The sequence below is a fragment of the Pseudorasbora parva genome, chromosome 23, assembly GCF_024679245.1.
Source record: "Pseudorasbora parva isolate DD20220531a chromosome 23, ASM2467924v1, whole genome shotgun sequence".
Taxonomy (NCBI): Eukaryota; Metazoa; Chordata; class Actinopteri; order Cypriniformes; family Gobionidae; genus Pseudorasbora; species Pseudorasbora parva.
In genome coordinates, this window is record NC_090194.1 from 27,986,667 (window position 1) to 28,005,018 (window position 18,352).

At 39.5% G+C, this 18,352-nt stretch overlaps 2 protein-coding genes across 2 annotated transcripts; both read left to right on the forward strand.

Annotated features, from left to right (window-relative positions):
- Window positions 1–1,359: 1,359 nt before the first annotated feature.
- On the forward strand, window positions 1,360–6,430 carry LOC137061857 (collagenase 3-like). The gene is made up of 10 exons (XM_067432476.1): window positions 1,360–1,493; window positions 1,598–1,836; window positions 1,923–2,071; window positions 3,367–3,495; window positions 3,642–3,803; window positions 3,891–4,020; window positions 4,105–4,235; window positions 4,340–4,499; window positions 4,592–4,695; window positions 6,219–6,430. Exons 1-10 carry the CDS (start codon window positions 1,389–1,391, stop codon window positions 6,368–6,370), a joined length of 1,461 nt encoding a protein of 486 aa, XP_067288577.1. The 5' UTR covers window positions 1,360–1,388; the 3' UTR covers window positions 6,371–6,430.
- Window positions 6,431–11,453: 5,023 nt separating this feature from the next.
- On the forward strand, window positions 11,454–12,122 carry LOC137062414 (uncharacterized; the record flags this gene model as incomplete). Its single annotated transcript, XM_067433286.1, has 1 exon — window positions 11,454–12,122. A coding segment is annotated over one exon (669 nt), but the record flags the coding sequence as incomplete, so codon positions are not given.
- Window positions 12,123–18,352: the final 6,230 nt, after the last annotated feature.

Below are 18,352 nucleotides of genomic sequence, written 5' to 3' on the forward strand. Positions count from 1 at the left end.
AAACATTCTGCATTTTTACTTTCTCAAAAAAACATCATTTAGTATGTTTTTATGGCCATTTGAATTATGAGGACATTTGATATGTCATCATAAACCACATTTATAGTGTAATACCAGTGTAATACCCATGTAGTTATACAAATTTGTGTCCTCATAAACCACATAAACAGGCTCACACACACACACACACACACACACACACACTTAGCTATTATTGGATGACTGATGCCACAGCAGTGAATCAAAACCAAAGATAACCATGAACGAGGAACTTCTTCTGAGACCGTGCCTGATATGTCCATATATGTCTATAGCTTTCTTGCTGCTGTCATTCTGATTAAGGAACAATGGCTGCATTATTTTAGTAGAATCATGATAAATATTAACTGCACGAAGCTTCACTTCCTCATTTGAGGTTTCATTGCGAATGTAGCTTTAAGTCATCAGACAATAAAAATGTTAATAAATGGCAGGGCAGTAATAGTTTGTACAGTATGGAAATCATTGTCTATTATGGAATGTCCCACACTGTAAAAAATTCTGGTTGTTTTTTGTTGGTTTCACTTAAAAAAGTAAGTAACCTGGTTGCCTTAATTTTGAGTTTATTGAAATTAAAAATTTGAGTTGATACAATGAAGGAAATTAGTTTAATAAATAGAAACTGAAAATAATATTGTATCTGAACCACATAAAAAATGTGATAAATGATGAAAATAGCACTATTTGGCATGTTTCACTGCATCATCAGAAATAACACACACACAATTACCCAATATGCTTAAAAAATCTTAATATTTTAATAAAGGTTGTCGAATCTGAAAAAAATATTCATTGTATTAACTCAAAATTTTAATTTCAATGAACTCAAAATTTTAAGGCAACCAGGTAACTTTTTTTCTAAATAATTTTTTACAGTGCAATAAAACACTAAAACCCAACTTGTGTATGATGTGTGTGATTTGTGTGACTTTTTTTATGACAAAAAAAACATGAATGGCCATTCCCAGAATTCCCTCTGTGACCCATTTTACATTTAATAAAATTTAATTAATCAGTTATTTGATATTTTATACACATTTCCTTAAAAGTTAGGAAAAGTTAAACAAAATAACATCACAAACTGCATCTAACATCTTCACACTATATTTTAAAAGGAAATTTCTCGAAATCTTCCAGTTTATTTAGATACTTAAAAAGAAAGAGGATGTGTTAAAAGAAGCTGAAAATCAAATTATTTCCTTGCCTGCAGTTTGATGGGTTACTCATAGAAGTTCGTGGCTGATGATTTCACCTGTTGCTCAACACCTAACAGTTTTAAGAGTATATAAGCCTTAATCAGACGCTTGATAATCAGAAGTAAAGCTCAAGATCTTACGCAGCAACTCAACATGAGGAGGATTCACCGCCAGCTGTGTCTTCTTGCAAGTCTGGTACTTGTTATTCACGCAGTACCAATTAAAGAGCCTGCTGACAAAGATGAAGCCACTGCAGAGGTACGAATTTCTTTTATTTTTTATTTTTTTGATATAGGCCTAATCATATTGTTGGTCATTCTCATAATTCCTCATATAATTTCATGTTTTTTTCCATCCTTTAGTATTACTTGAAGAGTTTTTACAATCTAAAAGATGTAAAAACTGTCTTCCAACGAAGGGCCAGTCCACTGACTGAGAAGATGAAAGAGATGCAAAGGTTTTTTGGGATCAATGTCACTGGGACACTGGACAAAGAAACAATGGAAGTTATGAAAAAGCCCCGCTGTGGAGTTCCAGATGTTGCTGCCTACTCCACGTTTGGAGGCAGACCCAAATGGCAGACCAACAAGCTCACCTACAGGTGTGTATGATATCAGTTCTCTTGCTGTCACAGAAAAAAAAAAAGCAGAGTGAAAGAACCAGATAGAATATGGTCCTTTTCCACAGGATTGAGAACTACACACCCGACATGTCAGAAGCAGAGGTGGATGATTCCATCAAAAGGGCCCTGCAAGTGTGGGCAGATGTCACTCCTCTGACATTCACCCGTCTCTACAGCGGCACAGCTGACATCATGATCTCCTTTGGAACCAAATGTAAGTTTTACAGATAGTTATCTATCTATCTATCTATCTATCTATCTATCTATCTATCTATCTATCTATCTATCTATCTATCTATCTATCTATCTATCTATCTATCTATCTATCTATCTATCTATCTATCTATCTATCTCGTGCAAGTAGTTTTAACTGATATTTTGTGCAGACCAATTAGTTCTCATATAGAATACTGTGATAATAATTATTAATAATACTAATAATGGCCCTATTAAATTGCACTTGTAAAATTATTTATTGAATATGTGTTTAAATACTGTAGTTTTAAAGGGATACTTCACCCAAAAATATAAATTAGCCCATGATTTACTCACCCTCATCCTAGTTGAATAAGGCATTCTTCTTTCAGACTAATACAATGTCATAAACTGTAGCGCTAGTCCCTCATGAATGCGTGTACGATAGTTGGCAGAAGTTAGAGATTACAGTGTGTAAAGTTTTAAATATGGATATTATTCTTACACAAACGCATCATTTTGCTTCAAAAGGCTTTTATTAACCCCCAGAACCATGTGGATTGTTCACCCGACAGAGTGATCAGTCCCCCGACACGAAGCGGAGGTGATTTACGTCACTCTGAAGGGGTTTATTCTGTGATAACAACCGGCTGGATGTGTTTCCCGCTTATTACATGGTTACTTGCCTCAAGTAAATATTTAGACATGAAATATTGTCTTGAGTTTAAATGTTTTATTAGCTTTTACGCAAAGATTTGTTTTTACTATATGTTGAAATGAATGCTGAAAGGCATAGTTCACTCAAAAATGAAAATAAGCCCAGGGTTTACTCAGCCTCAAGTCGTCCTAGGTGTATATGACACTCTTCTTTCAGATTAATACAAAGTTATATTAAAAAAAATCCTGGCTAATCCAAGCATTATAATAGCAGTATAGTTGTGGCTCTCTAGTTGTAGCTCTGAATTAATCCTTGAAATCATCCATTGTAACACGGAATTGCGAGTTATAAAGTCAGAATTGCGTGATATATTCATAATTGTCAGATTTGCGTGATATAAACTCTCAAAAAAAAAAAAAAACCATCAGAATTGCGAGATGTAAACTCGCAATTGTGAGATAAAATGTTGCAATTATCTTTTAAAATGTTTTATTCTGTGGCGGAAGCAAACTTCCATACGAGACAAAAGAATGGCACGGATATATTTTAAGATATGCCAGTGCAAGTTGCTTTCAGTTGTAATAGCTCAAACATGCAGTTTAGTAAGCTTAAGCTTAGTCTGTGAAACTGGGGGTAAATATAAAACTTTCATACAGATCACGGTGATGCTTACCCATTTGACGGACCACAACGCATTTTGGCTCATGCTTTTGCTCCCTCACCTGGAATCGGTGGAGATGCGCATTTCGATGATGATGAAATTTTTACCTTCCGCTCAGCAAGAGGTGAGTTTTGCTTTTTCTTTGATTTGTGTAGTTGAAAAAGTTTAACGAATTCATTACTGCAGATTGTAACTTTGCATCACTTCGATTTTTCCATCAAAATCTGTTTTTAACTTGTACTTAAACTGTCCTACTTAATTTCTCTGCAGGTGTTGTCCTGTTCTTGGTGGCTGCCCATGAATTTGGTCACTCTTTGGGTCTTTCTCATTCCAACGTTCCTGGCGCTCTGATGTTTCCCACATACAGCTTCACTAATCCATTAAGTTTCTCTCTGCCATCTGATGACATCAGAGGCATTCAGTCACTCTATGGTAAGTGTGTGATCGTCACAGGAGTGCATCTTTAATACTGTGCCAAACATATTTAGTTATTTGTTTACCATGTGGTATTTCCTTCAGGGCCAAACAGAGGCAGAACCCCCATCCAACCTGATCCAAAACTACCAACGACTCCTGATGTTTGTGACCCTAACCTGATCTTGGATGCAGTAACTACTCTCAGGGGAGAAACAATGTTCTTCAAGGACAGGTACTGCACAAAAGCAAAAAAAAAAAAGTATGAATTTTGTATGTAAAATGTTTAAATTAAATGAATTCACATGTCTTTCTACAGCTTTTTCTGGCGTAGTTATCCAGGTAGAGGTGTCGAGCAACTTCCCATCAAGAGTTTCTGGCCCAATGTCACGGACAATATCGATGCTGCTTATGAAAATTCAGTGCAAGATAAAGTTTTCTTTTTTAAAGGTATCAAAAAATCTGTAAATGCATAAACCACAATCACACTTAGAATCCCTGTAGGCCTATCCATGCTCATAAAACATCTTAGCTGAGCCTATCTTCTTTTACAGGTAAACAAGTCTGGGCTTTTAATGGAAACAATGTTGAACCGGGCTATCCCAAGACTCTTGGACACTTTGATCTGCCATCATTCAGGGAAAAAGTTAGTGCTGCCATCCACAACAAAAAGTCAGGAAAAACACTGCTATTTGTTGACAAGATGTTCTACAGGTTGGTCAAGAGCCAAATCATTTTTGCCTGAAAATTGCCCTGAATATTTTTTTATTTTTTTTTAAATATTACACTTCTCTTTTTTGGGGTAGCTATGATGAGAAGGCGAAGAAGATGGACATAGGGTATCCCAAACGAGTGGAAGATAGATTTCCAGGGGTCACTGGAGAGGTTACAGCAGCCCACCTATACAAAGGTAAGGGTTTCTAACTAATATCATAAAAGCATTTAAGTAAAGACAGTAGCGTACCGTGGGGTTTCAGTCAGGGCCTTCACTAACGATCAACACGCCCCACGCCATAACAACACACACACACACACACACACACACACACACACACACACACACACACACACACACACACACACACACACACACACACGATCAACAAGCCCCATGCCGTCGCCATAACAACACACACACACACACACACACACACACACATAGGCGCAATGGTTTTTATACCGTTCAAACCGTATTTTCTATCCCCCTACACTGCCCCTGCCCCTAAACCTACCCATCTCAGGAAACATTCTGCATTTTTACTTTCTAAAAAAAACCTCATCCTGTAAGATTTATAAGCATTTTGAAAAGTAGGGACATGGCCAATGTCCTCATATTTCACCCTCTCCTTGTAATACCTGTGTCATAATACACATTTGTGTCCACACACACACACACACATGTTGGTCTATGTGGTTTACAGGGACTCTCCATAGGCGTAATGGTTTTTATACTGTACAAACCGTATTTTCTATCCCCTTACACTGCCCCTACCCCTAAACCTACCCATCACATGAAACATTCTGCATTTTTACTTTCTCAAAAAAACATCATTTAGTATGTTTTTAAGGCCATTTGAATTATGAGGACATTTGATATGTCATCATAAACCACATTTATAGTGTAATACCAGTGTAATACCCATGTAGTTATACAAATTTGTGTCCTCATAAACCACATAAACAGGCTCACACACACACACACACAGATACAATAATGCACTGTACGCAATACTACTACGAACTTTGCCTTCATCGTGTTCGTTGGGAAGGGGGCAAGCAAAAAGTACACGCGAGACAAAAAGGCAATTTGACTATTTATTGATGATACTGCACTCACGTGTCACCGTTTAGGCAAATGGTGAAAATAATCAAAATCAGCTGGCACAAATACTCTTAAACAAAACTAAAACAGCGCTTGTAACATTACCGGCTTGACATCAGGATCGATCATTCGCACGCAGCCCGTCATCCGCGGCGGCCATAGTTTATTTCACACAGAATTCTCACAACCCGCAAAAAGTTCAGACAGCTGATGACATCAGCAGGGGATAGCACACCGACACATCGCTGGGCCACTGGGCCGTTCTGTCACTAAACATCAAAATTTGATTGGCTAATGACCCACGTCAGTCAAAGCTATGGTCCAATGGAAAATAGCAGCTTCAATGGAAGGCAAGCTATTCTACTCGTGCTGGTCCTCGGTGCTGTGATGAGTTTATATGATGACATATGGAAAATACACCAAAAATAAATACATTCTTTCTGGAAATATAATCGTAACTATATATATATATATATATATATATATATATATATATATATATATATATATATATATATATATGCCCTGATGCACCACTGAGTAAAGATTACTTTAAAGTAAAGATTATACCTCATAAAGACAATTATGTTTTTGTTTTGTTTTTCTCGCAGGTAACATTTATCTCTACAGCGGAACAAAGATGTTTGAGTTCAGATCCAACTCTAAGAAGCTTCTCCGTGTGCTGAAGAACAATTACTTCCTGCCCTGTTTGTCAGGCTTAAATAAAACATGGAATGCAGCAGGTTATAAAACTACCCTGTAAAAAAAGTTGCTGCTATGAATGTACAAGTACAATCAACTTTGATATTTAAATCAAATTAAGCTGACTTAAAAAATGAGTTGAATCTTGTATCTTATAAAAAAAGATGTAAATTGCTTAACTTACTTTGATTAAAGCAAACATGTGTTATCATAACATATTGATCATTTTTTACAGAGTATAATTTTACAAATTTAAAAAAAGATATCTTGGGGATCCTGGCTCAATTTATCCACTAATATAAAGTTATCTTTCGTCATCGTTATCGTTCTTGGTGTGAGTGTGCTTTCAGTGTACGTTTACACGACAGCAGTGTACAACATTTTTGCATACAGATGACAAGATCACAAGATATCCCAGCTTAATCCCTTATCCTAGTTTTGTGCAATAGGCCCCAGGGTTACCAACTTTTAAGTTTAGGTTGGAGTGAGACTTTTGGGAGGGATATCGATTTAAATCTTGATTCAGTATCATTTCATATGTAATATAGCCTACTGTAAATGAAAAGGGAAAAATGTTTGTCTTAGTACTATGTTAGCACTATTTTAAATGTTTCTTGGGTGAAATTATATGTGCTCACATTCATTAATATTCACTTGTGTGTGCGTATATAGGTATCATTATTCATTGAACAATATTAGGATGCAAGTTTTTAACGTTTTAAAATTTCACATTTAAAGAAATCTAGTGTTTCTTCATATCTAAATATTCAGGGGGGGGGGGGGGGCTGTTTCATGCATACTGAGCTTTTACACTTTTAAAGACTTGGATTCCCATCCTAAACATAGACAAAGTTTCAAACACTAATGTTGGATGTTTGATGGAGTATTTCTGTGTCAAAAATACTCCTTCCGGTTTCTCACAAGTTTCAGAGAGTTTTTTTCGGGTATGGCTCGACTTGACGTTAATAGAGCGGAAGGTCCTTGTATGGGCCGTACGGGCTCTTCTCCCGGTAGGGTGCGCACTCGCACGTGACTAGAGCGAGAGAGGAAATGCACGCCCATAAACACTCTCTCAGGTGCAGATCCAGTCGTCCGTGAACACTTATGTTGCACGCCGCGCTCCACTTTATTCCTATGGGTGACATCAAGCGACTTCAACGCTTCAGCACAGCATTCCGGGAAGGCAGCGGTGCATTTGAACAGATTTGAACGCAGAAATGACGGGAAGCTTCACAACATCGCTTCAGTCGCGTCTCAAAGTGGATCTCCACGCTACTGCTGTCACAGGACTTCACCAAATCATACCAAAGAAGTGTGTTTTTGACGGAGCGGTCCCAGCGATAAAGGTTCGGTCCTGCTTTGGAAGCAGCCGGTGACTAAAACTGCTTCAAATGTCTGTGCTATTGGCTACCCTCGCATGAGTAAACATCAGTAAACGACACGATCGCGTGCTTCGTCATTCAAATGCGCTAACGGTTACTCCATTGCTGTTCTATGTATAACGTTACACTAGTCTGACGTGCAAAACCGTTTTGCTTGCTACTGCTAAGGTTTAGTCGCATACAATAGTCCATAAACCGAATCATGTCCTCATAAACTGCGAGTAAACAAGCGCAAATGTTGACAGGCCACTAAATACAGTACATACCACAGAGACGGACGTACCAAATATTGGTAATTAATTGACAATAATTATTCCACAAACAGTATTTAGTACCAAAATATCTCCTCAAAATATTCAATAAATATTATTTAACTCTATTAAATTATTATTTAACTATTTATTATTACTATTATTATTATTATTATTTAACTATTTAACTCATTTATTTAATTGAAAAATAGTTACGGTGTATGGTCACATTTGTCATCAATTAGTATGAGTGTGACCAATTAGTAAGGAATACCTGAGGGCTAAATACAAGAATAACATTGATTTTATAATGTTGTGTCTCTATCACTCTCCATAATAAAACTATACTGTAAATATAGTTGACTTAATAATCAATACACACTAGAGGTCTTCACGAGTCCAAAAATGTATACCCGAACCCGAAGAGACCCGCGTTGTTCTACACAGAACCGACCCGGACCTGTCTATTATTTCAAAAACTGGACCCGGACCCGTGCAGATCCGAGAAATGCCAAAAATATAGTACCCGGAACCGACATGGACCCGTCTAATTATTTGATAGCTGGAACCGAACCCGACGTGAAGACACAGACCCGACTGGACCCGAATGTCTCATATTACACAATAAACTGCTGTTAACAAGTTAATAAACTTGTAGCCTTCCTTGTAGCCTACCTGATTGTAATGTATTACAATATTCCTCTGTCAACTTTATTTCACAGTGACGGATTTATGAGTTAACTCGCATAATAACTTTGACTGTTTGCCCTTTTGAACTAATAACTATTGCTCGTTCAGTGCCATGGCCGCTTACATTAGCATTATTTATTTGCCATGATCTCTCTGAGCCGGGTATGACTAGCAGAACTTTAAAATTAATCAAGACGGTTCATTCATATTATTTTTAAAGTCATTACAATCACTGCAGATGCTCGGGTTGCCATAGAAACATAACACTCGCTTGAGACTGCACTCGCGCGTCAGCTGGAGCAACCTGAAATATGAGCTTTTCTACGCAATTTGAGCATCACAGAAAACATTTATGTTTCATAGCGCTATTTCTAGCGCTGTGTCAATGCTTTTGAATGGCTTAAGCAGATACACAACAGTTTCACTATACAGATGTTTGTACACAGATTTTTCACACATCAAGCCATTTGCGTGTGTGGGACAGGAAACCTGACCCCACCACATGGCCGACGGGCTGGCCTGCCCATCACTTAAAGCCATTTGCGTGTGTGGGACAGGAAACCTGAACCCACCACATGGCCGACGGGCTGGCCGGCCCATCACCTCAAGCCATTTGCAACTTCCTCGACCTTGATGGAGTCGAAATAACTGCAAGTGCATTGTATCTTCTTCAGTCAATGCAGAAGTAATCGTTTGCAACTTCAACCCCATCAAATTATTCTTTCTCCTGATTTCACCTCGGATGCTCTTAACTTGTACGCAATTCTCAAAACGTCCACAAGATGGCGCCATTTACTGGTGAATCCGATATTAAAATTACAATTATTGGAAAATTATTGTTAAAGGGGTTGTTCCGTGGTGTTTTTCTAGGCTTGGTTGTGTTTATGGGGCGCAGTATAACATGTCTTGATACTTCTTTTCTTTTTTTTAAAGGAGTACTTCAGCGCTGGGAAGATGAATCTGTATTTAAACTGGGTCATTAATGTAGTAGAAATGTGAAATTATTTTTTAATTTGGTGCTTTCTAGACTGAGAAAAGACAGAAAATGTATTTTTGTCTCATGGGGATGAAAGACAACAATTCCCAGAATGCTTCGCTGCCCTACGAGGCCACTCCCAAAGCCACCGCTACTAGATTACTGAATCACTGATAACTTTCCCTCCACAACCGCGATCATCTTAATAAAATCAGTTCAGTTAGAGAACAGACACTACAATTAAAAACTGAACGTGTCTGTTCAATATGTGATTTAGCCACTGAGGGAGTCTCACTCACAGCCCAAAACGCTGCAGGAGTCACATTGACAGTCATGGATGAGCTCGTGGTTAGTGCTGAGGTAAACGCGACGGCAATCGCGGTATAGGTTCACAGCGTATATTCAGTCTGCTGCGTTTTACTTCATGCCTTTGAAAGCTTAACTTTCAATTTAATTTCCGATGGCGCAAATTGACGATATTTGCGTCATGGGAGGAATATTTCCAGAAATAAAATGCATAAATCTCTTGTCTCAGGGGGATATGAGAGGGGGAAGCACAATCATTTGAATATACTCCAGGGTTTCTACTGATACAAAACCATATGCTAATCGCTGAAGTAACCCTTTAAACACCATATTTTTGTTATACCTTTATTCCACACCGCTGTCTCCACTGTCCTTTAAACGGCTTGTTGCTTCCTGATTCTATGAAGCCCATCCCTCTGAAAAACACAATGTTCTTCGATTGGTTAGGTGGTCATGATTGGTCATGGCCAAATGTAGTTTCACCGATTTTTATTGGCAGAAGTGCCAAGCACAGGTTGCCGGAAACGCCACATCCCTTATCATTACGGGCAAAAGTCACATTTGCTGTGTAAATAATGGCGTCGATATTGCCATATCGATTTGAGCCCGAATTAGACCCAGATACCGGTGATGAAGGTCAAGCAGAACCTCTGTACACAAGGCTTTTAATGGACGTTAGTGAATGGTAAGTATTTTTGTATTTCAAGTATTTTTGCAGTGTCACTATCAGTGCTGTTAGTTATCTTTTCAGATGTTCTCATCATTGTGTGTCTTTATATGTGCAGTAACTGGTGTCTCATGTTGTCAGATCGTTGTAGTTTCCCCGGTGTGTGTTCCTGCCCTGGTATCTGTTGCTGTTGTCTGGTTCCTGTATTTTTCCCTGTTCTTTGTTGTGTGTATTCATCTGGATTATCCACTCAGCATTGGGATCACAGGCCCCTTTACAAGGAATCACTGCACCTGGATCTACACCATCACGTCTGCCCACCAAGGTCCCTGCGTCACCACCATCGTGCTTGTTGACCATTCTGACCTGCCTGTGTTGTATGTACTTACCAGGGTTGCGGTGAACTTGAGTATTAAAGCGTCTTTGCACTTGCATCCAGAGCCTGTCTTTGTTACAACAGCTCTCTCTTCCGTAATGACTGCGACGTGCCCTCGCCCACTTTGTTGCATATTCGTGGGGGCAGTGTTTATGTTAGCAATTGTTTATGATATCACCCACCCAGAAAAGAAGCTTGTTGTAGTCCAACCTGGCCGTTTTTTTGTAGGCAATAAACTGACATAAATTTAAAAGACAATATCTCCGTTTGCATTGAACTTTCAGCGCTGTAACTTTGCAGATGCTGTTTATGCTCAAGTAGCAACATTACACACTAACTAATGTTAAAAAAGTGAAATTGCATGCAACCATCCCGTTAAAGTTGATATTAGGCATTTCTGCACATGAGCATCTTAGGGATGGATAAGTCTTGTTGTCACTATGTGCTTTTTTGAATAGTACAATAAAAACGGCTTGGGTAACAAATGTAAACATTGATTGGTCTCATCAGCAACAACGATGGGACTGCCTATAGGAAGGGGATCCAGCACCTGGCCACATGGTGCACTGAAAATGACCTGCTCCTCAACACCACCAAAATGAAGGAGCTCATAGTGGACTTCAGGAAAGAGTCAAGAGGCACACACGACACCATCCACATCAATGGAATGGCTGTTGAGCGTGTCTCTAGTTTCAAGTTCCTGGGGATCTACATCTCAGCGGTCATGTCCTGGACAACCAACACCTCCAGCCTGGTCAAGAGGGCTCACCAGCGCCTCTTCTTTCTGAGGACACTGAGGAAGAACCAGCTCTCCTCGACTATCCAGGTGAACTTCTATCACTGTGCAATAGAAAGCATCCTGACCAACTGTGTCACAGTATGGTATGGGAGCTGCTCTATTGCAGAGCGCAAGGCACTGCAACGGGTGGTGAAAACCGCCCAACGTATCACAGGGACTCCACTACCAGCCATTCAGCACATCCAGAAGAAACGCTGTCTGCATCAAGCTCGCAGCATCCTTAAAGACTCCTCTCACCCAGCCTACAGACTGTTTACTCTCCTGCCCTCCAGCAGACGTTTCAAGTGCCTCCAGACCAGGACCAGCAGCCTAAAGAGCAGTTTCATTCCAAAAGCTGTCTCTTTACTGAACTCTAACCCTCTTTAACCCAACTCCCCTCATACATAACTTATTATTTACATTGATTCTATGATCATATTCATAGTACATATCCACCTGTAAATTCTGTTTATAGTAATAGTTATCTGTATATTATATTTATATAGCACATATTAACATGTATATTCTGTTTATAGCAATAACCATATATATGCATCTGGCCAAGGTTACAAAAAAAAAAAAAATCTGCTGCACTTAAGGTTCCTAAGAGCACAGTGGCCTCCATAATTCTTAAATGGAAGATGTTTGGGATGACCAAAACCCTTTCTAAAGCTGGCCGCCCGGGCAAACTGAGCTGGTGATAGAGGTAAAGAATAACCCAAAGATCACTGTGGCTGAGCTCAAGAGATGCAGTCGGGAGATGGGAGAAAGTTATAGAAAGTCAACCATCACTGCAGCCCTACAGCAGTCAGGGCTTTATGGCAGAGTGGCCCGATGGAAGCCTCTCCTCAGTGCAAGATGCATGAAAGCCTGCGTGAGGATTCCAAGATTGTGAGAAATAAGATTCTCTGGTCTGATGAGACCAATATATAACTTTTTGGCCTTAATTCTAAGCACTATGTGTGGAGACCAGGCACTGCTCATCACCTGTCCAATACAATCGAGGGAAAGATGAATGCAGCCAAGTACAGGGATATCCTGGATGAAAATCTTCCCTAGAGTGCTCAAATCCTCAGACTGGGTTAAAGGTTCACCTTCCAACACGACAACGACCTGAGGCACACAACTAAAATAACAAAGGAGTGGCTTCACAACTACTCTGTGACTGTTCTTGAAATGCCCAGCCAGAGCCCTGACTTAATATATATATATATATATATATTTGATATTTGTTGCTAGGCAACGTGGGGGAGAGGACGCTGGCGTTGTCTGTTCGCTGCTTCTCCACCCACAAATCATGTTAATGTACTATTAGATTTAGATTTTATTTTATTTCCTTATGTTTGTGACTAGTCTAACAGTCAGAGCTACAATTGGGACTGTTGCTGATTGCTGGCAGCCACTGAGAGGACGTTGTTCGTTTTGATGTTTCTCGCCGCGGCTACTCACTGGTGGTCTCCCTTGGGCTTATGCTGCATGGTGGCTGAAGTTTGCACCGGGCTAGCGTCATCCGGGCCATAGTCATCGGCGTCCGGCATGATGTTCCGCTTCTCGGCTGCGCCGCTGTTCCGTCCTGCATTGCGGCCGTGGAGCGGCTTGGACTTCTGCGCCGACCCCGGTGTGTCCACAGAAGTACCCGGAATAATGTTCTGCCTCCTGCATGGTGCTGCGGCGATCCCCATCGTCTGAATCGTCATGAAGACCCATCATCTGGTCTTCAGCTGTCGTGCCTCGGCGATGTCATCGGGACGCTGCCGCTGGGAGAAATCTGAAACATGGAGTGGACCACAGTGTGCTGCGGAGCTAACAGAGACTTCCACCATCAGCTGTTTTCTGTTCACCATCAGCTCTGTTTCTGTTCACCATCAGCTCTGTTTCTGTTCACCATCAGCTCTGTTTCTGTTCTGTTTTCTGTGTTGGTTGATTGTTTGTAGTATTCTATATTTTTACTTGTTATTCTTTTTTTTTTGTTACCCCCCCCTTGTTGCACTTTGAGATTCTTCGGAATGAAGAATGTCTCCTTAGACCCTGACCTGAAATAAGAACTTAGTTTGGCTTCCTCTCTTTACAGTGATTTTGTTGAGGCCTCTGCGTTGCTGGTGTGATTCCTAAGGATGAGGACTCCTTGGAGTCATTTGACTTTAAGGCAGTTTTAAGTATGGCCATTAAGGCACTTATCCCTTTAGCATGGTGGCATGGGCATTCCATTCTCCATAGCGCCCTCTAGGGAATGCAGAGCTAGTTCTCTTTCAAAAGGGAACATTTAGAATTGCTGTTACGTATAAATATTGCTCATGAAGACATATATGGACAAACTTTCCATGGTTACATTGCAGGGCGTGGATAAGGGTGTTCTGCCTCAGGGTGGTGTTTTTGCATTTGCGTCTTTCAATAAGGGTTTAGGAAACTTGTATGTACTAGATGTGCCCTAAAGGGAATTCCAGTGGTTATGTAAAACTTCAATCAAAGTTTCAGTCAGATTCAGTCTGCCCTGCAAACATTCACTGCTCTCTGGCCTGGTTATGGCTCTAATATTTTTTTTTCTCTTTTGTCTTCAAATCACTGACACAATTCTATTCACACTATTTTAATCCCTCATTTCTTTGATCAAATTTTTCACTTCACCTTCTTTGAAACTGTAAATGCCCTTGAACAAATATACATTTCAGCAAGCTTTTCAAATTATAAATCTAATAATTTTGTTACATTCGTAACATTTGCTCAGCAAGGTGCAGGTATAACTGGCCTTCGGGATAACTGGGAGATTCCTGGGCCGCAGTCTGTGTGGGCCGGTGCGTTATGCATTTAGTTTTTAAATCATTATTAATCACGATTATATTCATATATTGTTGTATAGTCCAATTCGGGACATATGTGTCTCTCTCATTGGCTGCATAAAACTAATGCGAGCTGTGAGACTGACAGGTAGGCTAAACATGTGATGAGCACACATGACATGTTTAGTGACCATTGGCCATGAGAATCAAATTATAGACCTGCAGAGCAACAATTAGCTTACTGATGTGATGATGATGATTATGATGTGATGAGACATCAAAAGTGAACATGTTAAAGCACAAAATCTCTAAACGTAAAGGAGGGGCCGATAAGTTAAGAGAGAAAAAAATTCCACTTGAGACGGAGGCGACAAAATGTGTAAAAATAAATAAATTATTTGCTGGAAGGCCGGCAAAAGGCTTCAGTAAATATGTCAGCAGGGCGAGCTTAACTGTTGAGGTGAGATGGACATTTAATGATAAACAAAAAGTTAAAAAATTTCAGCTTTTATTATATTACTTAAAGGTGTCATGAACTGGCTTTTTTATATATACACTGTTGTCTGAGGTCAAAACGAATTATGTTCGTGTGGTTTTTACATTCAAAAACATCATAACTAATAAGTAAAAGGCTATTTTCTACACTGGTTTTAAGGGTCTCTCCAAAACGCTGGTTTCTGATGGGTGTGACGCACTGGAGACTTGGATGTAAATGCCCATGGCTAGGATTGGATAAGATTTGCATATTTAATGAGCTTCAGCTCCCCTGTCAGTTCACAAGGGAGAGGAGAGATTGAGGGAGAAGCGTCAACCAGAATGATTATCTCGACCACAGGACTCGGAAACGTCTTTATCAAACAAACACAATGATTTATTTCTCATCGACCCACGATTGATTGGACTATTATTTTTATATTACACATAGCCCGCAAGATCTGAAGATATAAGCACGAACCGCACGCACACACATACAGGTGTGCGTGGCGCCCTTCACATGTCAACCCGAGAGAGAGAATAGCAGAACAAGAACGGAATATAATGAGATACATCGGCCTGCCGGGCTTTGCGAGTCCAGCGTGCTAAATGTAGGCTCTATTAGACACGTACACATGAGCAAAACGATCTATAACAATGCAATACTATAACATATAAAAACATGTTTTACTCAACTAAGCGTGTTGCACCATTCCTGTTGGATCCAAATCCAGCATCGGCCGGAGATTTGTTTACAAACGATTCCGCAGTGAAATGAAGTGAACAGAACACCACTGTCTTCCCCACGTGAGCTGAAAATGCATTAAAAATAAAGTTCAACCACACATTCCTAATATTAGGATCCGAAGGAAGCTTATGCAGCGACTGTGTTCTTCCACAACCAGGAATAGCGCAATATCTTGCCATCTTCCTTGGCATGTTTAATGTTGTTGACCAGCTAGCACGTCGAGCCGATCAGTTCCATGAGTCGGTGGGCGGGGCTACTGGATTAGACGTGCTGTAGAGGTGTGTGTTTCATCGCGCAGTGACGTCAGTAGAAGCACAGGACCATTTGCTGAGCCTGGTGTCAATAAAAGCTTTTCTTTGACTAACAAGGAAGTTTTCAGCTCTGAAACTTTTGGGATATTCTTATATTACCATGACCTTTTATATATCAAGAGCTCAAGGGAAAGTTGATTTCTCAATTCATCACCCATTTAAAACATTATTAAGTTTTAACTATGCTGTATAGCTGTATTTAGCTACGTGTTTGTTGTCAAACTCAAAAATGTGTATATTTTAATGATTTAAAAAGACCATTATTTTATTTTAAAAAGTAAATAATGTAACTTATGAAAATTATCAAGTCGCCACCATTCCCATTACTTGTGACACAGTGGACTCACACCTTGTTTCTTTACAAACATTTGATCCCAGCACCGGAGAGGAATCAAGATGCTTTAATTGAAGCAACTCCACTGTATCCAGCGTTTTTTAAGTCTAAATCTAAGCACGATGAGTAGACAGTGCTCACTGGATTTCTAGATGGAGTTGAGGGCCACATTTTTGAGGGATTTGTAAACATATAGAAGATTTTTTAAATCAATTCTAAATTTGACAGGTAGCCAGTGCAGTGCAAATAAAATTGGAGATACTGGCTCATACTTGCAGGTCCCAGTGAGCAGTCTAGCAGCTGTTTTTTTGCAGTAGCTGTAGACAGAAGAGAAAAGATTGAGATACACCATAATAAAGGGGATTACAATAATTTAAACGTGTTGTTTCAAAAGCATGAATCACGGTTTGGAAGTTGCTCTGGGATAAAAAACGGTTTCACTTCAGAGATTGGCGAAGATGAAAAAAAAAACATGATTTCACAAAAGTACTGATTTATCAAATTTTAGGTTGTGATCAAACAGAACGCCTAGATTTCTAACACATTGAGTTTCATATGGAGCAAGAGAACCACAGTCAACATCAAACATACAGTTTTCCTTAGGCCCAAATATAATTATTTCAGTTTTATTTTCGTTTAAATTTAGAAAATTACTCGAGAGCCAAAGCTTGAGTTCTTTTAAACAGGCCAACAACGGTTGTAAACTATTTTTATTGTTATGTTTAAAGGGAAAATAGATCTGAGTATCATCAGCGTATAGATGAAAGGATGCTCCGTATTTGTTACAAATGGAAGCCAAAGATAGCATGTACAGGGCAAACAATACCGGCCCGAGGATTGATCCCTGAGGTACTCCACAGTCAAGAGGTATTCTTGAGAAGGAATGATAACCAATACAAAAACCGAACCATCTATTGTTTAGATAAGAAAGGAACTACTGTAAAACTGCATCAAAATGGCCCACAGATATCCCCAGGTGTCTCAACATGGTCGACCAAATAAAATGCAGCAATCATAAAACTAAAGCCATAGATTCCCCGGAATCAGATTCTGTGAAAATATCAGTTGAAACTCTTAAAGGTGCACTATGCAGCTTTCCGTCCACTGGAGGGCGCCTATTCAAAACAAATCATAGTTTGATGACGCAAAGTGTGAGCGCAGCATCTTAGGAGATGTGGTCTTCTCATCATAGCCGGTAGAAAATAGGATTCGGGCAGAAATCACGTTCATGCATGCGGTTATTAACGTTACTGTAGTCTAAAGCAGAGCAGGACCGAGTGTTCTGGACCTCAGCACAGCTGCTGGAGCGATTGTTAAACGAATACCCGCCTCGTTATGACGTTACTCCGTGCGTTCACTTGTTCACACTGCTAAGAGTAAAGCGCTCCTGCCAAATAAAAGCCGAAACCGAGGGTAACGCAGATATGACGCAATTGACAGGCGACTCCCTCAAATGCAATGCTGAAACGTCCCTGTCCTCAGTTAAAATAGCAATTTTCTCACAATTTACAAATAGTTGGAAACTTCTGGGATATTGTAGGTATTCAACTGAACAAAATATATAACACCGGCCTAGTGGTTTTTGGATATTTTACTGCAAAAATACTACATAGTGCACCTTTAAGTGAAACAATTCAGTACTGTGTTAAGCTTTAAAACCAAATTTAAATGTTTCATGAAGACAATTTACAGCCAAATAAATAATTGAGTCAGTACAACTCTCTCAAGGAACTTTAAGAAAAAAAGGCAAATTAGAAATGGAACTAAAGTTGGAAAGTTTAAGCGAGTTTAAGACTCTTAGGGAAGGAACCAGTGGACAAACAATTGTAAATAACCAATAACAGGCCAGGGCCAACCGTGTCCATGATTTGTCTCAGGAAAAAAGGTGGAATAATATCCTGAGCACAAATAGTAGGTTTTAGGTGACTGACAATATTGTTACAAGAAACCAGATCAAGACTCAAACTCAGACC

Bases quoted from the DNA above. Each gene is read 5' to 3' on its own strand.
- LOC137061857 (XM_067432476.1), top strand. From the start codon at position 1,389: ATGAGGAGGATTCACCGCCAGCTGTGTCTTCTTGCAAGTCTGGTACTT. The intron at 4,021-4,104 runs GTACTGCACAAA...GTCTTTCTACAG, and splicing joins ACAATGTTCTTCAAGGACAG to CTTTTTCTGGCGTAGTTATC. The intron at 4,236-4,339 runs GTATCAAAAAAT...CTTCTTTTACAG, and splicing joins TAAAGTTTTCTTTTTTAAAG to GTAAACAAGTCTGGGCTTTT.